This window comes from Amblyomma mixtum, chromosome 3 (assembly GCF_055824585.1).
Source record: "Amblyomma mixtum isolate Tamu chromosome 3, ASM5582458v1, whole genome shotgun sequence".
NCBI classification, from domain to species: Eukaryota; Metazoa; Arthropoda; class Arachnida; order Ixodida; family Ixodidae; genus Amblyomma; species Amblyomma mixtum.
This window is the reverse complement of record NC_143014.1, coordinates 326615540-326640243: the sequence shown is the minus strand read 5'-3', so window position 1 is coordinate 326640243 and position 24704 is coordinate 326615540. Positions and strand designations below refer to the sequence as shown.

Genomic DNA, 24704 nt, shown 5'->3' with positions numbered 1-24704 from the left:
AGGCTTGCGTAAAAGGCATGCGAAACATGGTTACCATCTGCACTGAGATACGATAGCAGCAGTAATTCACGTTTAACAATGTTGCAGACGGCAAGCATTGCTCTTTGACGTCCGGAGGTCGTCGCTGAGTCTTGCTGTTTCAGTCGCAGCGCGCGTCCGTAACTTGGGCGCAGAGTGAGTCGAACCGCAAATTTTTCTGTCAGTTTCTTCTTCATTCCGAGCTAAATGTGAGACGCTGTGCAGTGCCAAAAAACTAGCCTCAATTAGCATTGGCAATCAGCGGCTGCACCGGCCGCGATATGTCTCTGCAAAGCCGTACGCAGGTGTCTAACTATTAACATTTTCAGTAGATGTCCACAAGAGTACACAAAGCATATCAAAGACTGTATTTATTTAGGTCGAAAAAGAGAACGCAGCAGACTTTTCTTTGCTCTGCTCTTCAATTTATCTCTTCTTTGGTGGCTTTCCGCTTACCTCCAAAGTGTAAACGAGCGGCTGCGCTTTCCGCGGAACAATTGCAACGCTTTGACTCTTGTCGGCGCTCACAGACGCCGCAGAGCTGACATTCGCGGCCGCCCACACGGACAGTTTCGAGAGGGATGAAACTCGTGCGGTCCCCGCGGCAGCTTGGAAAGAAAAATGACACACCTGGAGCGATGATTCGGTGACTTACTGGCGAAATTGATACCTGCTGAATCTTGGGGGTTCTCGGAAATACACTGGAATGGATATCGTGTTCGTATGCTGAGCGATAGTTCCCAGGATTCCATACCAGCCGCGGCCGCATTTCGCCTAATACGAAATGAAAACGGCACCAGTGTGCTGTGCACTATCAGTGTTCGTTAAAGATACCGAACTCGTATAGCTAATATGGGACATTCCATCGCAGAAGTTTTTCTATCGCCCTCCTTTCTCCCTCTTCTTCATGTCGTCTCTCACAGCGCGGTTACTTTATTGGCAGTTAGTACGACACTTACTGTGCGCTCTCTCCTTGCCTCCAGAACCATTTACATTTACAAATTTCGTGACATTGATTGTATTCACGAAGAATATGTTGTCACTAAAGTCGTGGCATGAAACGTCAATTAATTCAGCATGCGTTAAATAAATAAGCACACCATTGCTCTGTGTTGTGCCTGTCGAAACATAGTGAACCTGAGAGAGCTGTCAGTATTAACGACGGCTTTATAGCGAAAATTTTAATATAAAAGTTAAAGTATCAATTTTTCTTTGGCGGTACCAGCACAGCTCGGCTTTTATGGCATATGCACGGCGCTTCATTCCGGAAGGCCCCGTGCCAAACCTAGCTGCACTGCCTGCGGTGCCGTCAATGGTTTCTGTGCGCGCTTTATTCATTAGAGTCATGGTCCAAAATAGGCCTAACTTAGCTGAAATAGAGCGTACCATATACCTTCATGTTTGAGTGTCTTAAATTCCGGTGAATGAAATTCCATGTTCTACCGGGCCTTCGCGCTTAAAATGACTGTCTCTCCGTGGGTTTCACGAGCAATCAGCTTACACCCTTACATCTTGTATATAACTTGCATCCTGCTTCTACCCATATTAGATCGCTATTAACCGTATACCGGGATTCAATGACCATTCCTCTTTCCCTCCGAGAGCAGTGAGAGTGGCACCCGGTGGAAATGCAGCTTTATCCCAGTGAAGACAGGAAATATTCTGTGTGTGAAGCCTTCACCCTCTAGAAACGGCGCCCATCCTCTAGACACGACGCTGCCCACACACACACCGCTACCTTCGACACAGCTCCCCACCTCCATCCACCACAAGCGCCACCTACCACCAAAGCACCAACCTCTTCCCACCTTCACTCCCCAGCAAAATTCTCTTGCGTGTGTGAAGCCTCGGTTTACCGTGAAAGCATTTATTAAAGTAAAAATGCCTACAGCGATACCATTTACATCCACGCCAAGAACAAAAGTGGCCCCAAGACCGAGCCTGCAGGTACTCCTCCTAAGATATTTGCACAACTGAAACTTCGTTTACTTAATGCAACTCTGTCGGCGTGTAAATAAATAAGTCACTTTCCATTTTGGATCGGAGAAGCGAATATTTATTATTCGAGGCTTATCAAGGAGGCGTGAGCGAGACACCGTACCAAGCGCTTCAGGGAATAAAGAAAAACTGGGGATATTATCTCTCCCCTTTCCCTCATTGCCATCTGATTCAAAATCGATAAAATTCAACGCATTGGGTTGCGAAAGAGAGCTTCCTAGAGGCTCATGCGGCTCTTTAATTTAAAAAAATTCAGGTGGCACTTTGTCTAAAGTGCGTAGAGGCAAAAGCGTTTTCCGCACCAATTTGACTACCTCTGTGGCATTGGTGACGGGACGTCACACATAATGAAGTACTAATTACTAAGTAATGTCAAATTACTAATTAATTACTTATTACTGATTGATGGCCAACTACTAATTAACTGCTAATTAATGACGCTTAAGCTTCGCCTTTAGGAGTGGAATGCAACAGCGTGTTGTAGCGCTGCCAAGGAGTCCACGGAACGCCACCACCCATTCGACGCGATGCCTTGCCCTTTGAACGCAACGCTTTTTGAGGAAAGGAAATGGCGCAGTAATTTGCTGTCATCTCGATGGACACCTGAACCGCACCGTACAGGAAGGGAAGAAGTGGGAGCGAAAGACGAAGAGAAAGAGGGGCCGCAATGAAGAAAATGAAAATTGTATTTGAGGGAAGGAAATTGCGCAGTAACTGTCTCACATATCTCGGTGGACACCCGTCAAAAGCGTGACACCTCTGCTGACAAGCTTCTGTTGACAGCCTTCTGTCGACAACGTGGGGCATTAAAGGCTTTCGCCTGAAACAATTTTGGCGCTGTATGCTATTTTATTCATGTATATTAAGGTATGTTAAAATAATTTCCATGGTATTCATGTTACTGGCACAGGTCTGCAATTGCTGGAATCATGACGTAAAATACGAAAGATGCCCCAACCATTTCGTATAATTCCTGTAGCTTAGGATTTGCTTTAGCTATATAAAAGTGGCGCGAAATTGATCTCGAACAACATTGGAGAATGCATGGAGAAATATCACCACGCCCAATCGATTTACGCATGTCGATGTTTTCAAACAGACTCTGAATGCTGCCTACACGAAATTTACCCCGCCGCTTGGTAACGACATCGTTCACTAACGGTGTGATACTGCGGTCATATTTTGTAAATTTACCTCAGTAAAAGTAATTCTTAAGACACGTTGCTTTACCCTAGCCATTTGGGAGTACCTGGTCATTATGAATTAATTCATTTATTCATAACTATTCATATCCAAAGCGTCTTGAAGACTCAGTAAGGTAAGGGTCGGTTAGTTGGAAGCCATGCTCAACATAAAGAGCGGAGAAAGTCAAGGACGCCTGAAGACGAGAGACAAGCGCTCGTCTGTCATGTTCACTCGTCCTTGTCTGTCTGCGTGCTTATTTTGTAACCCGAATATAACATTTAAAAATTTTCTGAACTTCATTCCTTTAGCCTGGAGAAGTGATCCTCTTTATACCCTTTTATATTCAGTTCGAGTTTTCCGGTGACCTTAGGAGGTTTTCTTTAATCAAAATAGGTTTAATACTTTTTTTTTAATACACCGAGTACATGCCTTCATATATCGAATGAACATCAGGACACGTGATCATAGAGAGTTTTAGTATTGCGGGCTCTGCGTAATTGGGTGCATAGCGGAATAGCGCGTCCAAAGTGCGCATGCGCTGAGCGCTAACGGTGGAATAGCGTTAGCGTCCGCAAGCAATTTTCAGCAGTTAGCGTTGAGTCAGTTGCGGCTTTTGCGCCCTTAGCGTGAAAACATGGCGGCGTCCTTCAACAGTCCGATTCAACGGCGTCCGATTCAACAGTCCTTACGACTCCGGTCGGCATGTTTACCGGAAACTACTGGTGTTGTTGCTTTTCCCTATGACTTACCTTGCTTCGACGGTTAAGTTTAAGCTGCAATTGAGCCCAGTTTTTAAGATACGTTCTCGAATCTGGAGCACACAAGCGAAATGGGGCCTCAAGCTGCACTGCAACCGTCTGCAACTGCCCTGAACGCAACACAAACGTCCGGAACGAAACAAAAATAGATTTTGAGATTTGTCTTGTTTTTTTTTTGTGTACTTAAATGATGCAACACACTACAATTTAATTTATATTTAGAAAAGTTATTCTAACATTAGACGTCATATCATGGAAAATATTCTTGCTTGAAAGGTTTGTAGTTAACATTGCTTTGACTAGATGGTGCCACTGTGAAACGTTTATTATTTCAAGTAATTTTAATTTTTTGTTCATTTTGGTGTGCGAAAATAACTGCAGCTATAATAATTGATATAAAAGACTCTGAAATATTATATTTTGGCAAGTTAGCGGTAGTGGCGACCATTTTAGAAGGACCTTTCGCAGCCATGTGAAGCAGATCACGTTTAACGTTTTCTGAACACTATACTAAAACTGTCTGCGGGTATAAGTTGCTTGAGGTACGCTAACGTAATTTCCCTTAGGTCCGCTAGCACGCCAACGCTACACTAAAGCTCTCTATTAATATCCATGACGTTCTTCTTTTCATAAAGGGCAGCTGCACCACTTTTTGAGATTTCCAAGACATAGAAAGATTCAAATCTATATAAGCGGTACGTAAAGGGTACCGAGTTTTCTTTTACCAGAAGCTAAAATTGTGATGCAATCCACGATTAAGTCTCGGGCTTCTCCTCGCAGCATCGTAGGAATGCGGAGAAGCTCGGTGATGACATCACGGACGGTGAAACTTGAAACCCGCTGCGTTTGTCCACAACTAGCCCTGTGTCATCGGGTGCCACAAAAAAAAAAAAAACGCGCCTCAGACGCTGCCTTCCATGAAATTGTTTTTTTTTTCTTCAAAGAAAGCGTCTCTGAGCTGTAAATGTACCGGCACCGTAGATGACGTCATCACGCGGCCCTTACCTAGCGCTGTGCGCGCTGGAGAAGCCTGAGGGCAGCCGCGGTTTTGATGGACGATTACGCCACTGTTTCGGATGCTAGTCCAACAAACTTCTCATGCTTTACCGGTAAGTTCTACACATCAGACGCTTTTAAGCTCGTCTAAATCTAAAACCTATTCAGTTGCCGTTGAAGAAGACGAGTATTTGACGGTAGATACATATTTGTGTGGTCGTGTTGTGTTTTAGTAAAACGGCGAGTTGAGCGAGCAATAAACCTTCCGTGCAATAAACCTTCCGTGCTAGTCAGCGCCTGTCCCGTCGTCTTCTTTTCTTGTGTCCCTGTTCCTGCGCTGTTTTTTTCTCTCGTGTTGTATTTACCGACATAGTTAAACCAAAACTCATGAGCATTGCAGTTTTCAGACACTCAAATAAAGGATGTAGTGAGTGAGATTTTCATGTATGCTAGGATGTTTGCCACTCTCTCTCTCTCTCGAAAAAAGAAAAACGTTAGAGATCACTGCGGTATCCGCATTGGAGAAATGCGCTAGCATGACGTCACAATTTATGACGCCACACCTTATGACGTTACAAGAATAAATCGACGTAACACTTCCACACCTTTCATGTCAACTCGGACTCGTAACCCGAAGTCGAGGCCCTCAAACTGGAAGTCGATCACTTATTGATCACTTATCGATACCACAAATAATTGTCTTAATCAAGTTCCATCAATTGCCCATCTCAGTTTTCAAACTTCGCGCCACGATTCTTTCCAAATTTGACGCCTCGCGTTTGCTCCGCTCTCACTTCCGGTCACGTGGTGCCACACTTCCGGCGCTTTCAAATTTGGCGCTTATTTTGCTTCGGCCGCCCCCACTTTTTGGACATTTTGCCTCTAATTAATTAACTAATTAACCCACCTCGAGCCCCCGATTTCCTGTACGAGATTTTGTGATGCTCTATCTGATGCTGCAATTATTTGGATTTATTTTTCGCATAAACCCATTCGCTCGGACGTAATCGTGCGGACACGCTCGTGATTACAGGAAACAGCAGACAGAGCCATACAATTAAAAATACCATTAAAAAATTAAAAAAAGTACTATTAAAAAATAAGCTGCGCTTTCTGAGGAACACTTCAGAATTCATGTTTGCGAAGACCGTAAGTTGATCACGTATACCCTAAATAACAAACACAGAAGGTCGAATTGCAGAGCAAGAGATCCAGGATATGACCACTAGTTGGGCTGTACGCGTGCAGCAACAACCCATTCGTGTCAGTCACATATTCTGTTTGTAGCTAACCTTGTAAGGTGTTTGCACAATTTTGTACACCTCGAACTCACAGCTTTCTCCGGAAAGTCCCGCACTTAGCAGTGGCTTCTTTTTTTGAAGGGAATTTAGCATTTTTGATGTCGAAAATCGCTCCTTTTTATTGCATCTACTGAATGCAGTAAATGATATTTATCAAGAGTGTGAGTTCAGTCGCAGGCCGTCCGCTGTTTTCACGTAAACGGAGTGGAGTTGCGCATAGTAGTGCCCATACGTGCTATCGTTTATTTTTTTTCTGTTAGAAATGACAAGCCAACAGCTGCCGACCGAAGATCTCATTGCAGTTTAGGCCAATGATATGCATTGAATATAAAAATTGCTTTCCATAGTACTAAACGTGCTAGTTGACAAAAGTATTGCCTAAGGCGGTGAAATTGAACTCATATAAATTGCGTTTTCTTCGTGCCGCAAGAGGCAAAAATTTTCATACAACCTGAATAGAGAGCCCGTAAAGGATGAGAGCAATAATACGAAAATTAAATAGGCCTTTTTTTCTTATTTGCTCTTTTCAATGGCACTAGGCTACGCTGAGCACTACAGCTGGGACTCTTGAAGCACGCACTAAAAGCCACACCTGCGCCTATAAAGACGAGCAATATGACATTTTTTTTCATAACGCTACAGCTATACCACCTCAATTAGAAATAGATGGCAAACGCTATTACGGTAAACCATTAGAGATATATGCAACACTAATTTTGTGGAAGCACTCTGAAAACTTTGCACCTCCTTCGTGTCTCGGTAATACTTTAGAAGAGTATGTGAGCGTGCGTCTTCCTGTTTCTTGTCCTACCTCTCCCGAAGGAGTAAATGCTGTATTATGCTTACTCGAAGGTAGATCAGCAGCTGGCTATGATGGAATAAAAGCCGCACCGGTAAAGGTTGCTTCGCATTTCTTATCTCAGCCCTTGACATGTATCTGTAACCGCATGCTTGAATCAGGTACCTTTCCTGACAAGCTGAATATAGCTGCGTTGTTCTAATTCATACGGTCATAAGGGAAGTACATATAATAATCTAAACAACTATAGACACATTTCGGTCCTGCCACTTTTCTCTAAAATAGCGGAGTGAATCATATACAAGCGTTTAAATAAATTGCTTCTCTTGAATCATGCAATTTCAGAACAGCCGTACGGTTTTCAGAAAGCAAAATCGACCGAAAAGGTGCTATTGCAAACGAAGGATAAAATTATCAAAAATATCGAAGAGAAACTTTGTACAGTTGGGATTTTCCTAGACTTCCGTAAAGCGTTCGACTCAATTCAGCATAACATATTTATTAAGAAGCTTGATGTGTATGGTAATAGGGGAATAGCCTAGACATTATTCATAATTACCTCAGCTCAAGATATCAGTTTTGTGTATTACATGGTTCTCAATCTGACATGCAGCTTATTAAATACGGGTACCACAAGGACCACTAGTAGGTCCTTTGTTTTTTATACTATACATAAATGCCATAGTTAACCTTCCAATGACTCAACAGATTATGTTATATGCCGACGACACTAATGTTTTTTTCTGTGGCACTAACTTGAAAGAAATAGAATGAAAGTCAAACGCTTGGCTATAAGAACTAAACACCTGGTTTTATTTAAGCAAATTACAGCTAAATACAGAGAAAACAAAATGTATCCTTCTTTGTGCCAAAAATAAGCAGTCCGACTATGATATCATTCTGTGCTATGCTTCGACTACACTAGAACAAGTGGACAGCAGTTCATTTCTTGGTGTTAATTGTCACAAAAATTTAAGCTCGTCCGATCACATAAACAATGTTCGCGTAAAAGCAGCTCGGCCTATAGGCATGACACATATACTTCTTGATCTTCTACCCACCTGGTTCAAGAAAAAAAAGTGAATTTTTCACGTGTTCATTCGTATTCAAATTACTATTTAGTAGTTTGGAACACCTGTGGTCGAACTGACATGGAGAAATGTTAGCGCGACAACGTAAAGTGGTCTGATTATTGATGCCCTCCAGAAGCTACATCAGCGAAGGCGAACTAATGAAGCAGCTCTCTATACCACTTGGTTTAGGTTTGGTTTATGGGGTTTAACGTCCCAAAGCGACTAAGGCTATGGGGGGCGCCGTAGTGAAGGGCTCCGGAAATTTCGACCATCTGGGGCTCTTTAACGTGCACTGACATCGCACAGTACACGGGCCTCTAGAATTTTGCATCCATCAGAATTCGACTGCCACAGCCGGGATTGAACCTCCATCTTTCGGGTCAGCAGCCGAGTGCCACAACCGCAGAGCCACTGCAGCGGCCTTTTGTCACATGTAAACAAGACAACGTTTTTTGGTAGCTTTTCCAGCAAAAAACACACACGTCTGAAATAAAGTGTGCCGTGCTGCCTATCCTCAGTCGGCCACCTTGGTTTGCACATTGTACAGCAGTAGTAAATTACTTGAAATTTCAGACGAAAGTAAAATGGGTCGCAAATTTAAGCATCAATGCTGGAATTTCATGTCAGTGTCTTCATGATTTTGTAATGTGCGGTCTTCGATCTTTCTTTTTTTTTTTCGGGCTCCCATCTTGAATATAGCATGCTGGTGTTACTTCTCTTAAGTGCTTGCCTTTGAATTTATTGTCCAACTATATTTTACTTTCCTTTTTCTTTCCACACATCACTGTTACATTGTTTTCGTTTGTTCATTTAGTTATTGTACAATATTCTGGATAATTTTACTTGTTCTTCTGTAACTGTTATTGCGGAGAGCGACTGCTAACAGGCCACTGTTGCTGCGCCGTTGGCGCGCTCTGAGCCCAGGGCCCAGTCAGGAGGATATGTTCTCTCCGTTTGCCCTGCCGCGAAGGTAAAGAACTTTGTATTACCTCAACCAAGGAACACACAAATAAATTTTGCAGGCACTAGAGGGTGCTTTTAATCATTGCGGCCCTCTTGAAATGAACGCTAAGTACCAATCACCAGCCGTCGAAAGGCCACTTTGCTTTTAGCAAGCATTGCTGAGCCGAATTACCGCATCACTTAATGGCAGACTTCTTAGGTCACTACAAAGCGTTAAGCAGCGTAGCTGCAGGGCATATCATACATCGTACCGAGTACTAAAACGAAGTGCGGTCATGCTTGGTGGCATCTTATTCCGATTTATCCTTATATCACCTAACGCATGCTTCAGCTCAATACTCTGCGCTTGAGAATGACAATCAAAATGCCTTATTTTACAAGTATAATTAACTGGAAAGGAAACTGTGCCCCTGTGCCTTATGATGCAACTGAAAGGAACGTGCGCTTGAATTTGTTATCCCGGGTATACACACGCCGTTGAGCTGCGGTGTAGTTTCTTGGCAGATTAACATGTTTTTTTATTTCAGGTTGCATGATTAGTCTTCTTGTCATATTGACTGTAATAAGTTTTGTGCTTTGTATTAACATTTGTGTTCCTTTGAACGCGGGTGTATACCACTGTTTTTTATTAGATGCTTTTTATATTATTTCCAGTAAATGTAGATTTTCAAGTTATCAGTACCACACGCGTTCCAGTTACCTGCTTCTTCAGGTGCACGTTTTCGGCCTTCTGAAGTGCAGCTGAATTTAATAAGGAATACACTGAACAGACATCGCCCCACAACAGAAAACTAGAAGGCTGTCTAGCTGACACAGACCCATGATGACATACACGGCGCGACCGACACACTTTCTGCTGTCCGCGTCTGTCGCGCGGAGTTTCGCCATAGATCACTCGACAAACAGCTGACTGCATTTTCTCTTGAATAGATTGTAAAGGCCATTCGCAGAGACGCAGTAAGAGGCAGTCGTAAATAGCCAGGAGGGCTATGGTAAGTTGAAATCTGTGGGTGTGATCATTCGCCTTCAGCGGTGGAACTGCCTCACTTTGGCAGTTTTCAAGCGCACAGGGGGGCCCCGTGTCTGCGGCCAAACTGCGCTGATAATTGCGAATGCGGATAGTCGGAGGCGTTAAACAAATTGTTTTTCAAGCGAAAAATCAAACGGACGCGGAGGGAACGCACGCATTGGCGCTGTGTATACGCGGATTAGGTCGGTTTTTCCCATCTAACGGCCGCCATCACCTTTCTCTGCGCGACGAGGCGAGGAATGCGCTCCTGGCGCCGCGCCAACGGCGGCGTCGGCATTGCGCCGTTGTCCTTGCCCAGAGAGCCGCTCCCCGAGGCCTCGCGCACCGATATTCCAGTTTGCGGCGGCGCCAGGTGCGGGGGCCCCAGAGGCGGCAGACCGGCCTCGCATCTGGGTCAACCGCCTGCGGTCGCGTCAAGATCGCGCGCACCTGATCCCCGCGCGACCCAAAGGGCGTTGCACACGCTTGGGCGTGGCAGCCGTAACGAGCGAACAGAAAGCAGCAGTGCGACTCTCGAAGGAGGGCGGCGCGCCCCCGGCTTTATTGCCCTCGCGGTCGGCTAAGGCATCAGCGAGCTGAATAGTGTTCCCCATTATTTGGCGCAACGACAATTAAACACCCCGACGGAGGATAGTTTTGCTTTCGTTTGAATTCACCGACAACTGCGCGCGTGGATGAGCAAAACCACAGGGGTCACCGCCGGTTCTCGCCATTCGCCATGGTGCTCCCCGTAACCAGCAAATGCCCGCCGTTAATGGGGCGGGTTTTATCATCGTGTTTTTCCTGATGAGGCCTTGAAAACCCACCATGCGACAAATGAAGAGCAATCGTGCAGAGCGACCCAAGCTTCTCCTCCCGGCTTCCCACTGACAGGGGCGGTGTGCTGTACCAGGAAAGGCGCACGTGTAATCTAAGCTCATAACCCTCACGCATTTCCTTGCTAGTGCATAGACTTTGGACCTTACTGACAACCAGTTCTCCAAACTGAGTGTCTCAAATTTTGCCTTAACTCACTATGTCGCTTGCTCACTTGAGAAACTTAAGCTTCGGAGCTCACTTGTGCAAAGAAACGCTGCGGGTAGTAAAATTACAAATTCTGAATATCGAGGAAGAAAGCAGTGTTACGGGAAGAAGTCATAACAAATTTACTACTGAATACAGTGTAATTAAGAGTACAGAATTAAATACCGACGCTTATGTGGACTGGATATTGCAGCGTGTATATACTGCGCAATCAAAAAATTATTGCTAGAGCCATGAGATACATATAAAACAAGGTGGCCTCTTCTCTAGCGGAGGAAATTATGCATTTGCATCAAGCTTTCGCATCTATTGCATAATTCTTAGGCCATGAATGCTGGACAACCATCACAATTACATCTAAGAAACCAGTATTGCGCGGATGAAACTCTTGTGAGTATAACGAATTGACACATTCTGCATTGCAGCTGCGCTGCGGTAAATTTGGTGGCGCATGCTTCCTAATGTGTCGAATTTGTTCACCACTTGTCTCATGAAAAGTAAAATCTCAGGCGGAAGTCAAATTTTAACTTCATCATCCAGAACTAATTTTTCTTATATGAAATACAGTACAGTACAGCTTCTTCCAATATGTCAGGGAACAAAGGTTGAGCGTTCAGTTAATGATTACTCGATAGTATGTTTGACAAGCACCCTTTTGCCTCTTTCCCAGGTAGTTTTCCTCTTGTCGTATACGTCTAAAAGTAATTTTCCACTGTAGTAGCGAAATAACCAAAAAATTCGCCATTTTGTACAATCTGGTTCTTCCCGCTCCTATCGGAGGGCCTCTGCACGCACTGCAGTTATTCCGAAAGGAGAGTTATGCTTTCTAAAATATATTTGTTATGCTGAACTGCTACTAGTAGTTGGAAACGCCATCGCGGCTACCCGTATGGATTACACGCTCTAATGTGGCAGTCGCGACTGCAGCGACAGTTAGAAACATGACGGGTGGTTCCCCTATTCAGACGGCAGGAATAGAAAATTTTCATTTTACCGAACGTGTTTGGGATACCATCCTGCTGGCATCAAAACAACTGATAAACGATTTGCAGAAAATGCCAAGAAATGTTTATCTGTCATTCTTTTTTGTGTTTATTTCCCAGGAGCAGATCCTGTCAGAAAGACGCTGTGCTTACGAAGGCGGCGGCCAACATTGCGGCTTCCGCCGGTAGGCGCATATTAATGGCAAAGACTGTAATCGAAAAGATCTGTTCAACGTGTTGTGCCTAGTGGCCGCTGCTGCAGCGACCTCAATAACTGGAGCACCGCTAAAAAGGTATTGCGGTCAGAATGAAATGAGAAAACACATAACACGAAATTCTGCATTCGTGCCGAGGCGATGAAGACTAACAAGATCGGTTCTATTTTGCTGCAGCGTGTATACTTTTTGCCAATAATCTGCAGCCCAAAAAACTTGCTTCTAAGCCGTGCACAGCTGCAACGTCTAAGCTCTTCAGTGGCGAGTGCGACAGCGCCGCTAGCTCTCGAGAGTTTCGAGCACTGACACACTCAATTGCCTAGAAGCAAACATGGTGGGCTGCATATTTTTCCAAAGGATACATGTGTGCAGCACTAACGTTCCATTTTCGCAACCCACTGAGATTGCGCCTTGAAGGCGCATGGCAGCGTCCGTCTCTGGCAGCTGAATGGCTGAGTGGGTTAGGATGCATTTGTTCTCTCTCAAATCAACGAGAGTGAACTAATGCATCCTAACCCACTCGGCCACTGAGCTGACCACAGCCATCACATCTTCGGAATGTCAGGACAAACCGGACAAGTTAATAGTGCCACACCCGACACACGAACAGAGGGAGGAACCAGCGACATCCTGGACCGGCAAGCCTGCGTCATCCAGCTAGTCCGCAAGCTCGGTGCCGCCAGCGGAGCCCTGACTCTAGGGGCCTCGAACACCCGGCTCTTGCGAATTAATGTTATCAAAATAAAAGTTTTCTCTCTCTCTCGCACGAACGCTGCGCCACAGATTATGCCCGTAAAACAAACTCCTCGGCTGCTCTGATAATGTACCACTGGGGCAAAACCTGAACGTTTTACTGAAATGTACTGGGTAACATTTCGTCATGACTACCTCGGATGCCGTCGACCTTCTCACGTCGCGCTGCTCGCGCGGCAGTCATTCTTGAGGCGCCCTGGGCCACGTTTTAGTCCGAACACTACGCTGTTTCGTTTCACACGCATGTAGAATCGTGTTTCGCGATTTGGCGAGCAAGACTCCATGTCCTTTTGAACTTGATCTGAGCGGGTGCATTTAATTTAGAGCGCATTTTATTCGCGAGGTCCGTTTTTCGGGACTGCGGCTCTTTGCTGGTCGTTTCGCAGTGCGAAGTTGAAGTAAGCAGAATGAAGGGATGAACTTTTGCACACGGACATTCGATTGATGTGGGTCGTACGGTGTGGGCAATGAACAGTATATGTTTCTCTGTAGGAGAACATGCAGCTTCTCGTGGCTGGCAAGTGTTAAGGTATGCTTTCCTGACCAAAGCTTTGCCCCACTAACGACGTGGCAACCTCCAGCAATACTTAAGAAAAGGTTTGGTTTGGTTTGGTTTATTGGGGTTTAACATCCCAAAGCGACTCACTCAGGCTATGAGGGACGCACTTAAGAAAAGGAATTTAGCAGTGCTTTATAATATGTACGAATAAAATACACACTAATAACATTTTGATCAAGTATTCTGTGTTATGTTATTTCACTTCGTCGTATTTGTCATACTTATTAGGACCCATGAGGTGCCGTGCTGGTTTTTGGCATAATTCCAACTATTTGCTTATTGATATGAAATACAGGTTGCAGCCTGAATAGCACGGCCTCTTTCTGTCCCCCATTTATGCAGCACTTTCACGTTTGCGCGCAAAGCCCGGGTGCCTCTTCGCTGCTTCATGTCGTTAAAACTGCCCTTATCCTCCGGAGCGCTGCTTGCGGCATTCCTTTTTTGTTCCTGCCGCGAAGAGCGCCACTTTCCACCCTTGAATGCCGCTGCCCGTTGCGCTTTTATTTTCAGCCACGTGTGTAGCGCTGAGTGAGAGCGAAGAGAGTAAACGAAGTTCCCCCACCCGTATCGCTATCGAGCCAGGACGTATTGCGTCGCGGAATCTCTCTCGCCGCGGGCCATTCCAGGCGAAGTTGCGCAAGCCGCCATCGGCTGATCGGACAAGTGCTACCCGCGTTGCCCTCGGAGCGCTGCGGCCGGCAACGCCCGCCTCAGATTGGACGCGAACAGTGTCGCCGCTGGAATGCCGCTATGCCCGTTAAGTGGACCGGGCAGAAACGGCGCGCCGGCCACAACGGTATGCGCGCTGTCGACCGCGAGTGTCCTACTGTTGCCCAGGCGGGAAGCCCCACGAAAAGAAATCGTCGAGCCACCCCTGACGCTTGCAAAAGCAGGCTCGATTCCTGCATTCCTTGCCGCAGCAGTCTTACGAAGCTCTAAATGCAAGGGCAAGATTGGCGGGAGACTTGTGGCAAAGCATGCAAGAATTCTGATTTGTGTGGCATTTGTACCGCATTCGCGAGAATGCGTGTGTAGAAACAAAACAAAAATGCGCCCACGTGATAAGATACAGGTTTTCTAAGCTGAATCTATTTACGGCCTAATCCAATAATAGGCGCGCCCGTAATGCTCTCGCCAGCTCTGACGTGTACTTGCTCACCTTGACGCAGCAAGCAATTGAACGCAATTGCTTCCACGAAGCTGTGGCCGCAAGGTTGCGCACGAGTAGAAAGCGCCAACAGAAAACGGAGTATACTCCGAAGAGGTGCAGAGATTTCGCTGCAATCACCCAGCTCGAAGCGCGAAGCACAAGTCCGAAGACGTCCGACACAGGAAGCCCTCTCTCGCGAAGAAACGTTTGTGCGAAGTGCTCAAAAGCATAAGCCCACCTCACGAAATTAGATATCAAAAGCCAGAAAGCGAACAACAATAGAAAAAGACGAAAGGCACAAAGGGATCTTGGTAAACAGTTTGGCGAAAAATTTGATCACTGATAACAATATGCAATCATCAAGGATTGGAAAACAAGCAGTCTAAAAAGAAAGGCAATGAAGAATTTTATCCGCGTATAGCCCAAGATATGGAAACACCGTGTCATGCATCGTGAATGGTCCGATTTCACTTCGCGATTAATGGCAGCTGCCGCCCGTGACATCGTGATTTGATTTACAGCTTGCGAGCAGTGACATTCATCAACTCCTCTCTCAAAGACGGGGCCCACCCCATGCAAGACAGCAAAGGTAGAACCGAGAATAGGATCGTTACAAAAATAACAAAGAAAAAAAAAGGATCGTTACAAAATGCGGCCTTCGCAGGGCCCGTTACAAAAATTAATATGAAGTGAACTGTGGTGTCACTCTTCCCCTGGGGGTTGTTCCAACTTCAAAATTTTTGCCCTGATTATTCTGCGCTAAACATAGCAGCAATAAAATCAATAATAATATAAATCATAACGTCTAATATCATCATCTCCATTAAGGATATGTCAGACCCTCTTATCAAAGCAAAAATATTTTTTTCTGGTCCTGGTGCCAAAAGAGTAGAGGCTGGTTCTTCACGGGCACTTGAATAAACAGTTACTTATTTAATATACGACTGGCTTAAGGTGTCACCTTCATAGCCCAGAAACCGCAAGCGTGATTTACACTGCATTTTCTGGATAGAATTTCTGTAGGCAATAGCGAGAAATAGGTCATTATCGCCGGCATCTGCGTCATTCATGAAGATATGCAAAAACTGTCCTAGCCTATTTTTAATCTGTCGAACAATTGTGACATTTTCAAGGCAACAAGTTTGTTATTCCACGAAGCAAACTATATATGGGCGCGCTGTTTTCAGTGAACTGGAAGCAGACTGCGTTGCAGTGAGCATCGACATCAACTAAGATTCACATGCGTTCCTTGCTTTCTCAAAACCACTCGGAGTGGAGGACGCCGGCGCATCTCAGCACATCGAGTATGCGCGTGCGGTTCCTGGGGGCGTTGTTTTCAGCGAGGCCTGTTTTTCAAATAGATAAGGCTGGTAAGGTGGCTAGGACTAATCGGCAGGATCAGAGGGGAAGCCATGAAGGACACTGCCATCCAGTGCGGTGCAGATGGGCGATACGTGTGGCCTTCGCTCCCAGCGGAGACTTTCCTTTTGTTCGGAAAGGGCGCCTGCAGACGGTGTTACGTATTTTTTTAGAGAGTGTGCGAGTGATCACTGCATGTGTGCTATACGCTGGGTTATACGCACGTAACTCAAGACAAATACGCGGTTAGAGTATGGAATCAAGAAGACAGAAGGTGGCACTTTGACGCCAGTACAGGGCTGCTGGGCTGAAAGGCCCGAATAAATAAACAATCTTTTCGTAGGCGCAAAGTGCGGCCCAGCGACAGCGAGTAAACTGGTTCGTTACATGTCCTGTTGTGGAAATATAATCACCGAGAGACATGCTGAGAGCGAAGGGAAATGCACGCACGAAAGGGAGTGCATTTCCCGAACATGGGTAAAAGCAATGCAGTCATCCTCAGCTTTAATGCTACATTCTATTCTGTTTTTTTTTTGTTTATTTTTAAGTATCGCCGACGAATGTAACGCAGCGTTGCTGTGACGTTCGATGTTAGGGAATGAGTCGTTCCGGTCGTTTACTCTTGGTTTTTCCTAGCTCGTTTGTCGCTGGTATTATGCTTGTTCCAAGGCCTCACTAACAGACCAGTTGGCGCAATAGAAACGATCGTTGTCAGGCTGCTGTTCACCGCTCGTACACAGTGTTTCCTCAGGCGATTTCGGCTGTCCTCGCAGAGATAGTCCCGCTATTCGTAGCGAAGATGCATTGTCCTTGTCGTCTTCGATGCCGGGGTAATAGGCCGGTTGACTCTGCAGACACTAGCGGGTCAGACACATCAGGCAACTTGAAAGCTGAGCCGGGCAGTGGTCATAGCATAGTTTACTGGTAGAAATGACCGCTTTCACTACACACTAAAAATAACGAAAAAGAAGCTCTAATCTATCTCGCCTTACTTGGTGTCATCTGTTCGGTAGAGCCGCACTAGGTATGAGAGCTTTGAACAAATGATTTGCGTGCGGCAGAAGTTCCACCTTCGCTGTGGAAGTTGACTGGGCATATAAAACCGTTCAGGGTTTTTGTGAACTAAAAATAAACGCGTGCGCTTCTCTTTTAAGGAAGTTCAGTGAGACATGGTAGAAGAAGGGGGGGATGAAATGGAAGGGGCAGAAAGCATGTTTTCAGCTCAAGCCCTGGCTACACTACGAGTCGCCTCTGTGTGCTCTCAAGAGAAAACGCGGAAAGTTGAATGTCTAGTGGGGTGCTCGTTGGCTTGGCCACAAGGAACCGGTGCGAGCAGACAAATCGTGCGCAGTCTCCCTGGCGAGCAATGCATATGTGTCGCACCACGAAATGGTCAGGAGCGCCTTCAAGCGGCGATATTGTTCTACACGGCGTGGCATTCGCATTTTATGAAAGCGCTGCCATGTCACCTAAATCAAGTATCAATCGAAAAGTACTTTTGCGTGAAAGGGTTCAGAAGGAGAAAGGGTAAGGAATGAAAACGAAAAGGCAGAAATTTTTCTCGCTGCAACAATAGAAAAAGGTACGCTAAAGTTGAAAAACTAGCCATAGTCTCCCAGGTCCTTCGCACTTCCCTGGGTGTGACCGCAGGCGGCAAGAAAACAGAGGAAAGCCTACAGGGGTGCTCAAAGCCTGCTCGCTTTCCCTGCCGTGGATCCAGCTACCCGAAGACAGAAACGACAGGTGCAGAGGAGTCGGAAGTCTTGTTTGCGTCCGTGCGATTTGCATGGGCGTCTGGTTCTCTCGCGCTTCTAAAGGTTGGCCGCCATTTACCTGTCAAAGATATCATAAGAAATTGGTGCAGCTTTCATTAACACCCAATCTGCAGCTTTAGTACCTCACCCTTAGCTAACTGCGCTCCAGCATTCCGTGCCATCATGGGACTCATATCATTACATATCATATCATTACCATATTCTCGGTTCAGCACTAGGTTAAAAGGTACGGCGGGCGTAAATGTCAGGCACGAGGCAATTTGTCTTGTGCGATCCAACACAGAGCCACGATTTCGAAACGCTATTGCTGGTTCCTTTGACTGCGCTCGAACCTCGTGTCTGTGACGCAAGATTCGCGTCCGCCGGTCACCGGCTGACGTCATTGCAAGCACCTTCCGTGCAGCGAATATCGCTAAATTGCCTATCGCTGCTTCCACGAGCAGTCAGTGAACGCCCCCTAAGATCAGCCGCCAGCGGCGGGGGCTTCCAGATAGGAAGATCAAAGAGATTTCCATAAATAGAACAGCTGGTGAGTCGAGCTCATAGCCTGCGATGGTGCACAACTACACGCAAGATACAACTGAGCATTCTATTAGCGGTGGTAAAGCAGCGGCATCACCACCACACTGGACGATAGGCGTGATCACTGAGTGTGCGAAAGGGAGGTTTACGGCGGCATCTTTGTCACAACAAATTCCTCCTCGTCATTATGTGCGACATTGTAAAGTCGACGTAACAAAAAAAAAACACTATTGATTGCACACTTTTCTCGTTCGTGTTAGCTGACATGAGTAAGCGCAATAAGCGCTTGCAGGGACGTCGACTAGTCCTTTGGCAAAAGCGTTTCCAAAAAAACGTCACCGTCTCTGAGCTCCCACTCAAGGAAGCAGAAACATACATCCTGTTCTCCGCTATTCAAACGTGGTGTTTACTATAGCGGTAGCTTTTCTTTTGCATGAAGGGCAAGATGAATGCGATTTGTGGAGAGGCATTGCTTACGGGTCAGCCTGTGAACGACTCGCGTTATAAGTGCCGTTGAAGAAATACAGAATTTCAAAAAGCTCACGCGAATGCGTTCGGTTCACCTTTGTTATCGGCATGAAGGCTATCGTTGCATTTCAAGGGTGGAAAAATTTCGTGAATACCACTTTTTTTTACATAACTTATCATCACAGTAATAAGCCAGACGGCAGCTCATCTCCCATGTGATATATGGCATCTGGCTTTGATCATTATCATCACACCATACTAAAAGCGGTTTCTCTCGGGGAGTGGCGTACATGAAATTTCGATTATTTTGAAGTATTCGACATTGAGCCGCGCCTAGCCATTACGAACCACGCATTATGCCGGCGGAAACAGTTCCGAAAAAAAAGGTTCTGGCGTATATATAGCGGGCGTCTGCGTGAATACAGCGCACGACGCCGAAAGGACAGGATCCTTTAAACATTACTCAAGAAACTTCTTGATTGGCCGAATGACAAAGTACATTGACAATGCACGTAAACTGCAACTAACGAGTGCGTCATTCTCTGAATGCTCCATTAAGCGATGTGTTATGCACTCCTAGGATGCAGCTGCCGGCAATACTGAAGCCACTTTCATTTGGACTTATTTATTTCAAGATGTTCATTTTTTTATTATTGAGCGTAGGCAAGCTAAGCTATCAAAACGATTTATATATTGCGCCATGGGTAACAGAATGTTTTAAATATTGTGGTTACTAATCAACTATTTTGTAGTATTTTAACTTAAACTGCACAGGAACTGGCCAAAAATCAAGTGAATGTAAGAGCTCAGCAGTTGGAACCGCGAGTGAAAAAAAGTAGTTTAGTAACGTGTCAACATTCAGGCGCACGATTTCGTCCTGCGCCGTGTCCAACGCTGCGACAGTCGTGACGCAAAGGACCATCATCTTCCAGTGCAGACGATTCGAGTGCACAGACGTGAATCCAGCGAGGTTCAGTCAAGTCGGAATTTCAAGTATCAGTTCCTTTTGCGCAAGTTCTACGCTACATTTGCTTGCAGATTTGCTTCCCTCGGTAGGGAATTATGAAGGCTTGCCGTTATGTGTTTTTCTGCAAGTTGAATAAATTTTAATGTTTAAACGCAAAGTGAGTTCCAAATATCAAAATGCAGCCGAGTTGCAGAGGACAGCGCTGCCCTTTTCTCAAATGTAATGGTGACAAGTGAATGCGTGTCTCTGAAGCAGATGCGTTCTTCGGACGCATTTTTTTCTTCCTCTCAAAAGAAGAAAGAAGGGAGGAAGAAAAAAAGCAGAGCAAGGAACGTCCGGGAGGTTAGCCAGCTGCAGTGTCTGCCTGATTGAATTATACATGTTTTGAGTGGTAGCAACGCCATGACTAAGAACAACGCATGAAGGCCATAAAAAAATTGACTTCGAAGCTCACCTAAAATTGGAGACGAGATTGTGCCGCGGTAAGGCTACAGCAAAACCTGAAACTGAGTTCTACCGCCGCCGTGGTTCAGTGGTTATGGCACTAGGCTGCTGACCCGAAAGACGCAGGTTCGATCCCGGATGCGGTGGTCGAATTTCTATGGAGTTGAAATTCTAGAGGCCCATGCTCTGCGCAATATTAGTGCACATTAAAGAGCCCCAAGTGGTCGAAATTTCCAGAGCCCTTCAATACGGCGTCCGTCCTAGCCTGGTCGCTTTCGGACGTTAAACTCCCTTAAAGCTGAAACTGAGTTGCGAACCTAAGACAGAAGTAAGGCTTCACACTGCGAAGCTGAGGTCAGGAGTAACGGAATTATGTCAAAGCGTAGATATTTTGCAGCGCGAAATGCAACAGGAACGTTTTCCTCCTTGCCGCATTGTGGATATTTGATATAGCCGTGCGACTGTGCGCACAATTATTACTCAGCATAAAAGATCGAAAAAGACCAACGTTAAAAAATTTGTTTCTTCTATCAAGAATCGAGACAGCCCAAACACATAAGGTGAGCGAAGCGCGATACCATCGGTCTCGCTCATGGCTTTTGTGAAAATTTACGCGCCTCCATGTACTACGGATGGCGGGAACGTGTTGTGCTGAACTCTGCCCGTCCTTCTGGGGGAGAGGAAAGAATTTAGAGGTGTTGCTTTCAATGAATCCTGACCAGGCTGTGCACGGTCCGTTTCATAACTCCATTCTTTTGTTATTATGGCTTAATGGTATGGATGTTGCTAATATTTCGATGCCTCTATACTTTTTAAGAGGTGGCCTGGCATAATAGAGAAAAATGGCGTAAACAGCATCGAATTACACAACGTATTTTCCGTACGTCGTTTCCATACACAACGTATTTTCCATCAAAGTCGTTTGCTATGCTTCATCAAAATTTTTTTACGGCACTTTGTATAAAATAGATTATTTTTATAGCCTTTGGACAGTGCTTCGCAGAAGAGAGACTCAAGAAGAGGTACAGTAAATACCTGCGCCTAATTACACTAAATACGCTGGCAGCTGAGCACAACCAGTAAAAAACAACTGCAGACCCAGATAACACTGCCTGCACAAATTCCTTTCACGGATCCAATTTTAACGTGACAGCGTTAAGGAGCTCGTGTCGCAGTAAATCCGGTGTTTCTGTTGTTGGCGTTGTAACCCGAGAACCTTCAAGTAAAAAAAAAAAATCGTGTAGAGGTACGAGGAATCGAAGACAGATTTTTGAAATTGCGAGGCGAGCAAGCGCAGAACACGCTACGAAGGTTCTTTTTTTTCTTTAATGCATGGAAATCAAACCCTTTCGTTGGTTCGAACTCTAAACCTAGTGAATGCGTTGTAGTCTTTGACTTCGTGAAGTGTCTTTATGTACTGATGCGTACATGAGCAATACCCTGGCAGCACTGCAGCACGCTTTCGCGTTCCACTTTTAAAGGCGAAGCTTAAGCGTCTTCAATTTTTTTCTTTGGTGCTCGCAGAGCTTAACAAATTTGAATGGTGTAAGGGAACGAACACAGAAAGACAGAAATATAGAAAGAGCGCCTAATTTTTTTATGAACCATCTAGCCCAGCAGCATGTACCGTCAAAAGTAACCAGGCTCCATGGTTTGCTTCTCATTCGTATATCAGAGCCCGCATGGTTTTCCTAAAGATAAAAAAGTTCTTTGAAGGTGAGAACAGGGGTTCTTCCTACCATACAGAGATTTATAGCTTGGGGGCTCGCATAATAGCTTTAATATACGACTGAGAAGAAAAAAGTGTAGCCTAGTCACTTTTGACAAAGACTCTACTTCTGCATCGCAGAGATTCATTCCAACATTAGTTTCAAATAATATACACCCGAAAACACAGGTGGAATTATCGTATAACCCAACGCCGCCTCTTTATTGCTGGCACGAACCTGTGAGTCAAAAGTGGTTGAATAAGCTCAACCGAAGTTGACGCTTAATGAGCGCTGCTTTCTGAGCTTTTTGCAACAATGCAGAGGATGTCATTATGACAGCGCATTATGCCGCAGTACTATGTGAGCTTCTGAAGTTTATATCACTGATATGTGCGTACACATTCTTGAGGTCTTACGATAACCGCAGGACGTCAAAGCAGCATTGCCTTCACTCTTTTCGTATGCGTACGCTAGGACTTCTTTGTTGAAACCGGTACACATGCAGTAAGGTCGCGACAAGCCTAAAAAGTGTATCAGGGCAAGAAATCGCCTGCAAATTCAAAGCGCTATCAGAGGCTGCTAGACGCAGGCAACGACTTCCAGCATGGTGACTGAGGCCTACACCATGTGAGCCCTGTGACATTTCGCTTGGTTACATAATGTCAATTGAGATTGGTCACTGGTGGGGAACAGAGAACCGTTCGAATCCGCATATGTATAGTTAGAGTCGGTTGGAATGTAAAACTGTTAGTTAACAATAACCACAGTTTGATAAATTCAAAGCAGTGAAACAAAATCGGTGGGTAATAAGGGAGTAACCAACTTCGGTGGGTTATCCAAGCACCAGTTTTCTTTAAGTGATTCAGCATGGTTAGAAGTACTTTCATTTCAATAGGTACAAGCTGCTGGAAAAAAGCGTAAAATGGTAACATTAGAGTGGTTTAACACACTTTAGAGAAGCGCAGCAGCTAACCCTGTCTCTTCGTAGAAGCGAAGGCTGTTGTCCGGTGACTTGGAAACTGACAGCATGACAAGCGAAGAAAGCACACACTAAATCAAAAAATAGGCTTTTGTGGCTTCAAATCCCTTCTGCATATTTTTTTTTGCTGTGGTAAGAAGGGGGTTTAGCATGCACAACATTAGGCTTCACGTTCGAGTTTGGAATTGCTGTTTATGTAAGAAGTAAACGTTACCCTCAAACAGCTCACTGCACCACGGCGGCATACGCAATAATGAATTGCTCTGATTTTACGTCGAACCCGAAAGGCTTCATCAGACGCGCTGGGCAGCTTCAGGCTTCGCGGTGTCGTGCTTTACGCTGGAGCGAAAGACGTAAACGACTGGGTGGGCGAAATTCCCTCGGGAGGAATTTGGAGAGAACGACGGCATTTCGGAAGACACGCTTGCCGCTGGATAACTGCGGCACCGTTTCGACGACGACCGAGGCGACGGCGGCGCCGGGCGTCGTTCGTCGTGAGCGGCGGCGTTCTTTGACGGTGGTCCAGGAGAGTGCACTCACCCGAAAGTGGGGCGAGAGCCACTACGGAGAGCACCACGATTCCGCTGGCGATGATCATCGCGGGCAAAGAGCGTGCCTTGTTGCTCTTGTATGTTTTTCTTCCGCTGGATGGGCGCACGGAAATAGCCGGCGTCGATGGTTCTCCGGTCTCTGGGGGGGCCCTTCTGGAAGCACTTCCTCCGAGGGTGTCTTTCCTCGCTGAAAGGGGAAAGCGGCGCGCAAGGCCGGAGGCACCACGTGACCGGTTCACCTGGTTGTCGCCGGCGCTTCTTTCGCTAACCCACATTCGCCCCCTCTTTCCTGCGCCGCCCAGCGCGAGTGCGCTATCGAGCTTCCCATCTGCGGTGACAGCGCGCCTGTCCCCCGGCCACGGTTTCGTTAGCTGTCGAGGAAAATCGTGACGCGTGGTCGGGACGTCAATGGAGAGACGGCGCCATGACGGTTCCGTGACAACGGCGTGCAGAGGAAGTGCTTCCGAAGATCGCCACCCGGGCGAACGTGCCGACAGGCCGAAGCGGCTGAACGATACTGCACAGCACGCATTGTTCTGCAGTGACGAAAATAGTCGTCGCCTCCAAGCATGGCTCCGTTCAGTATCGTAGAGTGCAAAGTCACTCCCCGTCTGGTCGACACACGTACGCAGATCTGAAAAAAAAATGGAATAAACTTGCGCGAAGCACCGCACATCGCCGTAAAGGAGGGCCTAGAACGGAAAGCACTGCGAAACTGTCCTTCTGCATCAGGGGTAGGAGTACGCGCTATTCACAGAATGAGGGATTCGAAGGCATCCTTGAAATGAAGTGCGCCAGGCGGACACCGCACGCTGGTAAGACGGCGTACGTGAGAAGTGGTATGGCGCTGAGGGAAGGCAGACATGATTTATACTGGAGAGTGGTTGGTGAGGGTGCTAAAAGCTGAAGGTGCAAAGAAAGACAAGCCGAAGGCACGTAATGTATTCATTCAACGCGAACTCGGAAATTAAGTTTAGAAGCACTCCAGAAGAGGAAGCGCACCAAGCTTGGCGGCTTTGAGAAAGAGGGAAGCTCCTTAATGAAAGGCATATAAGTTAGCCCTCGTTGATACAGCGTTGACGTGCTACTCTGCGGCGGGAAGTGGTTTTGGGCGAGAAAGGCGAAA

General features: G+C 46.0%; 1 protein-coding gene across 1 annotated transcript in view; it reads right to left on the bottom strand.

The window, feature by feature from the left end:
• Positions 1-23772, bottom strand: part of LOC149355858 (protein obstructor-E-like) — a 43871-nt gene extending 20099 nt beyond the window's left edge. The window contains exon 1 of the mRNA XM_089577706.1: positions 23568-23772. Within this exon, the coding sequence (XP_089433832.1) occupies positions 23568-23625 (58 nt within the window). The 5' untranslated portion in view covers positions 23626-23772. The remainder of the gene's footprint in view (positions 1-23567) is intronic.
• Between the last annotated feature and the right edge of the window lie 932 nt (positions 23773-24704).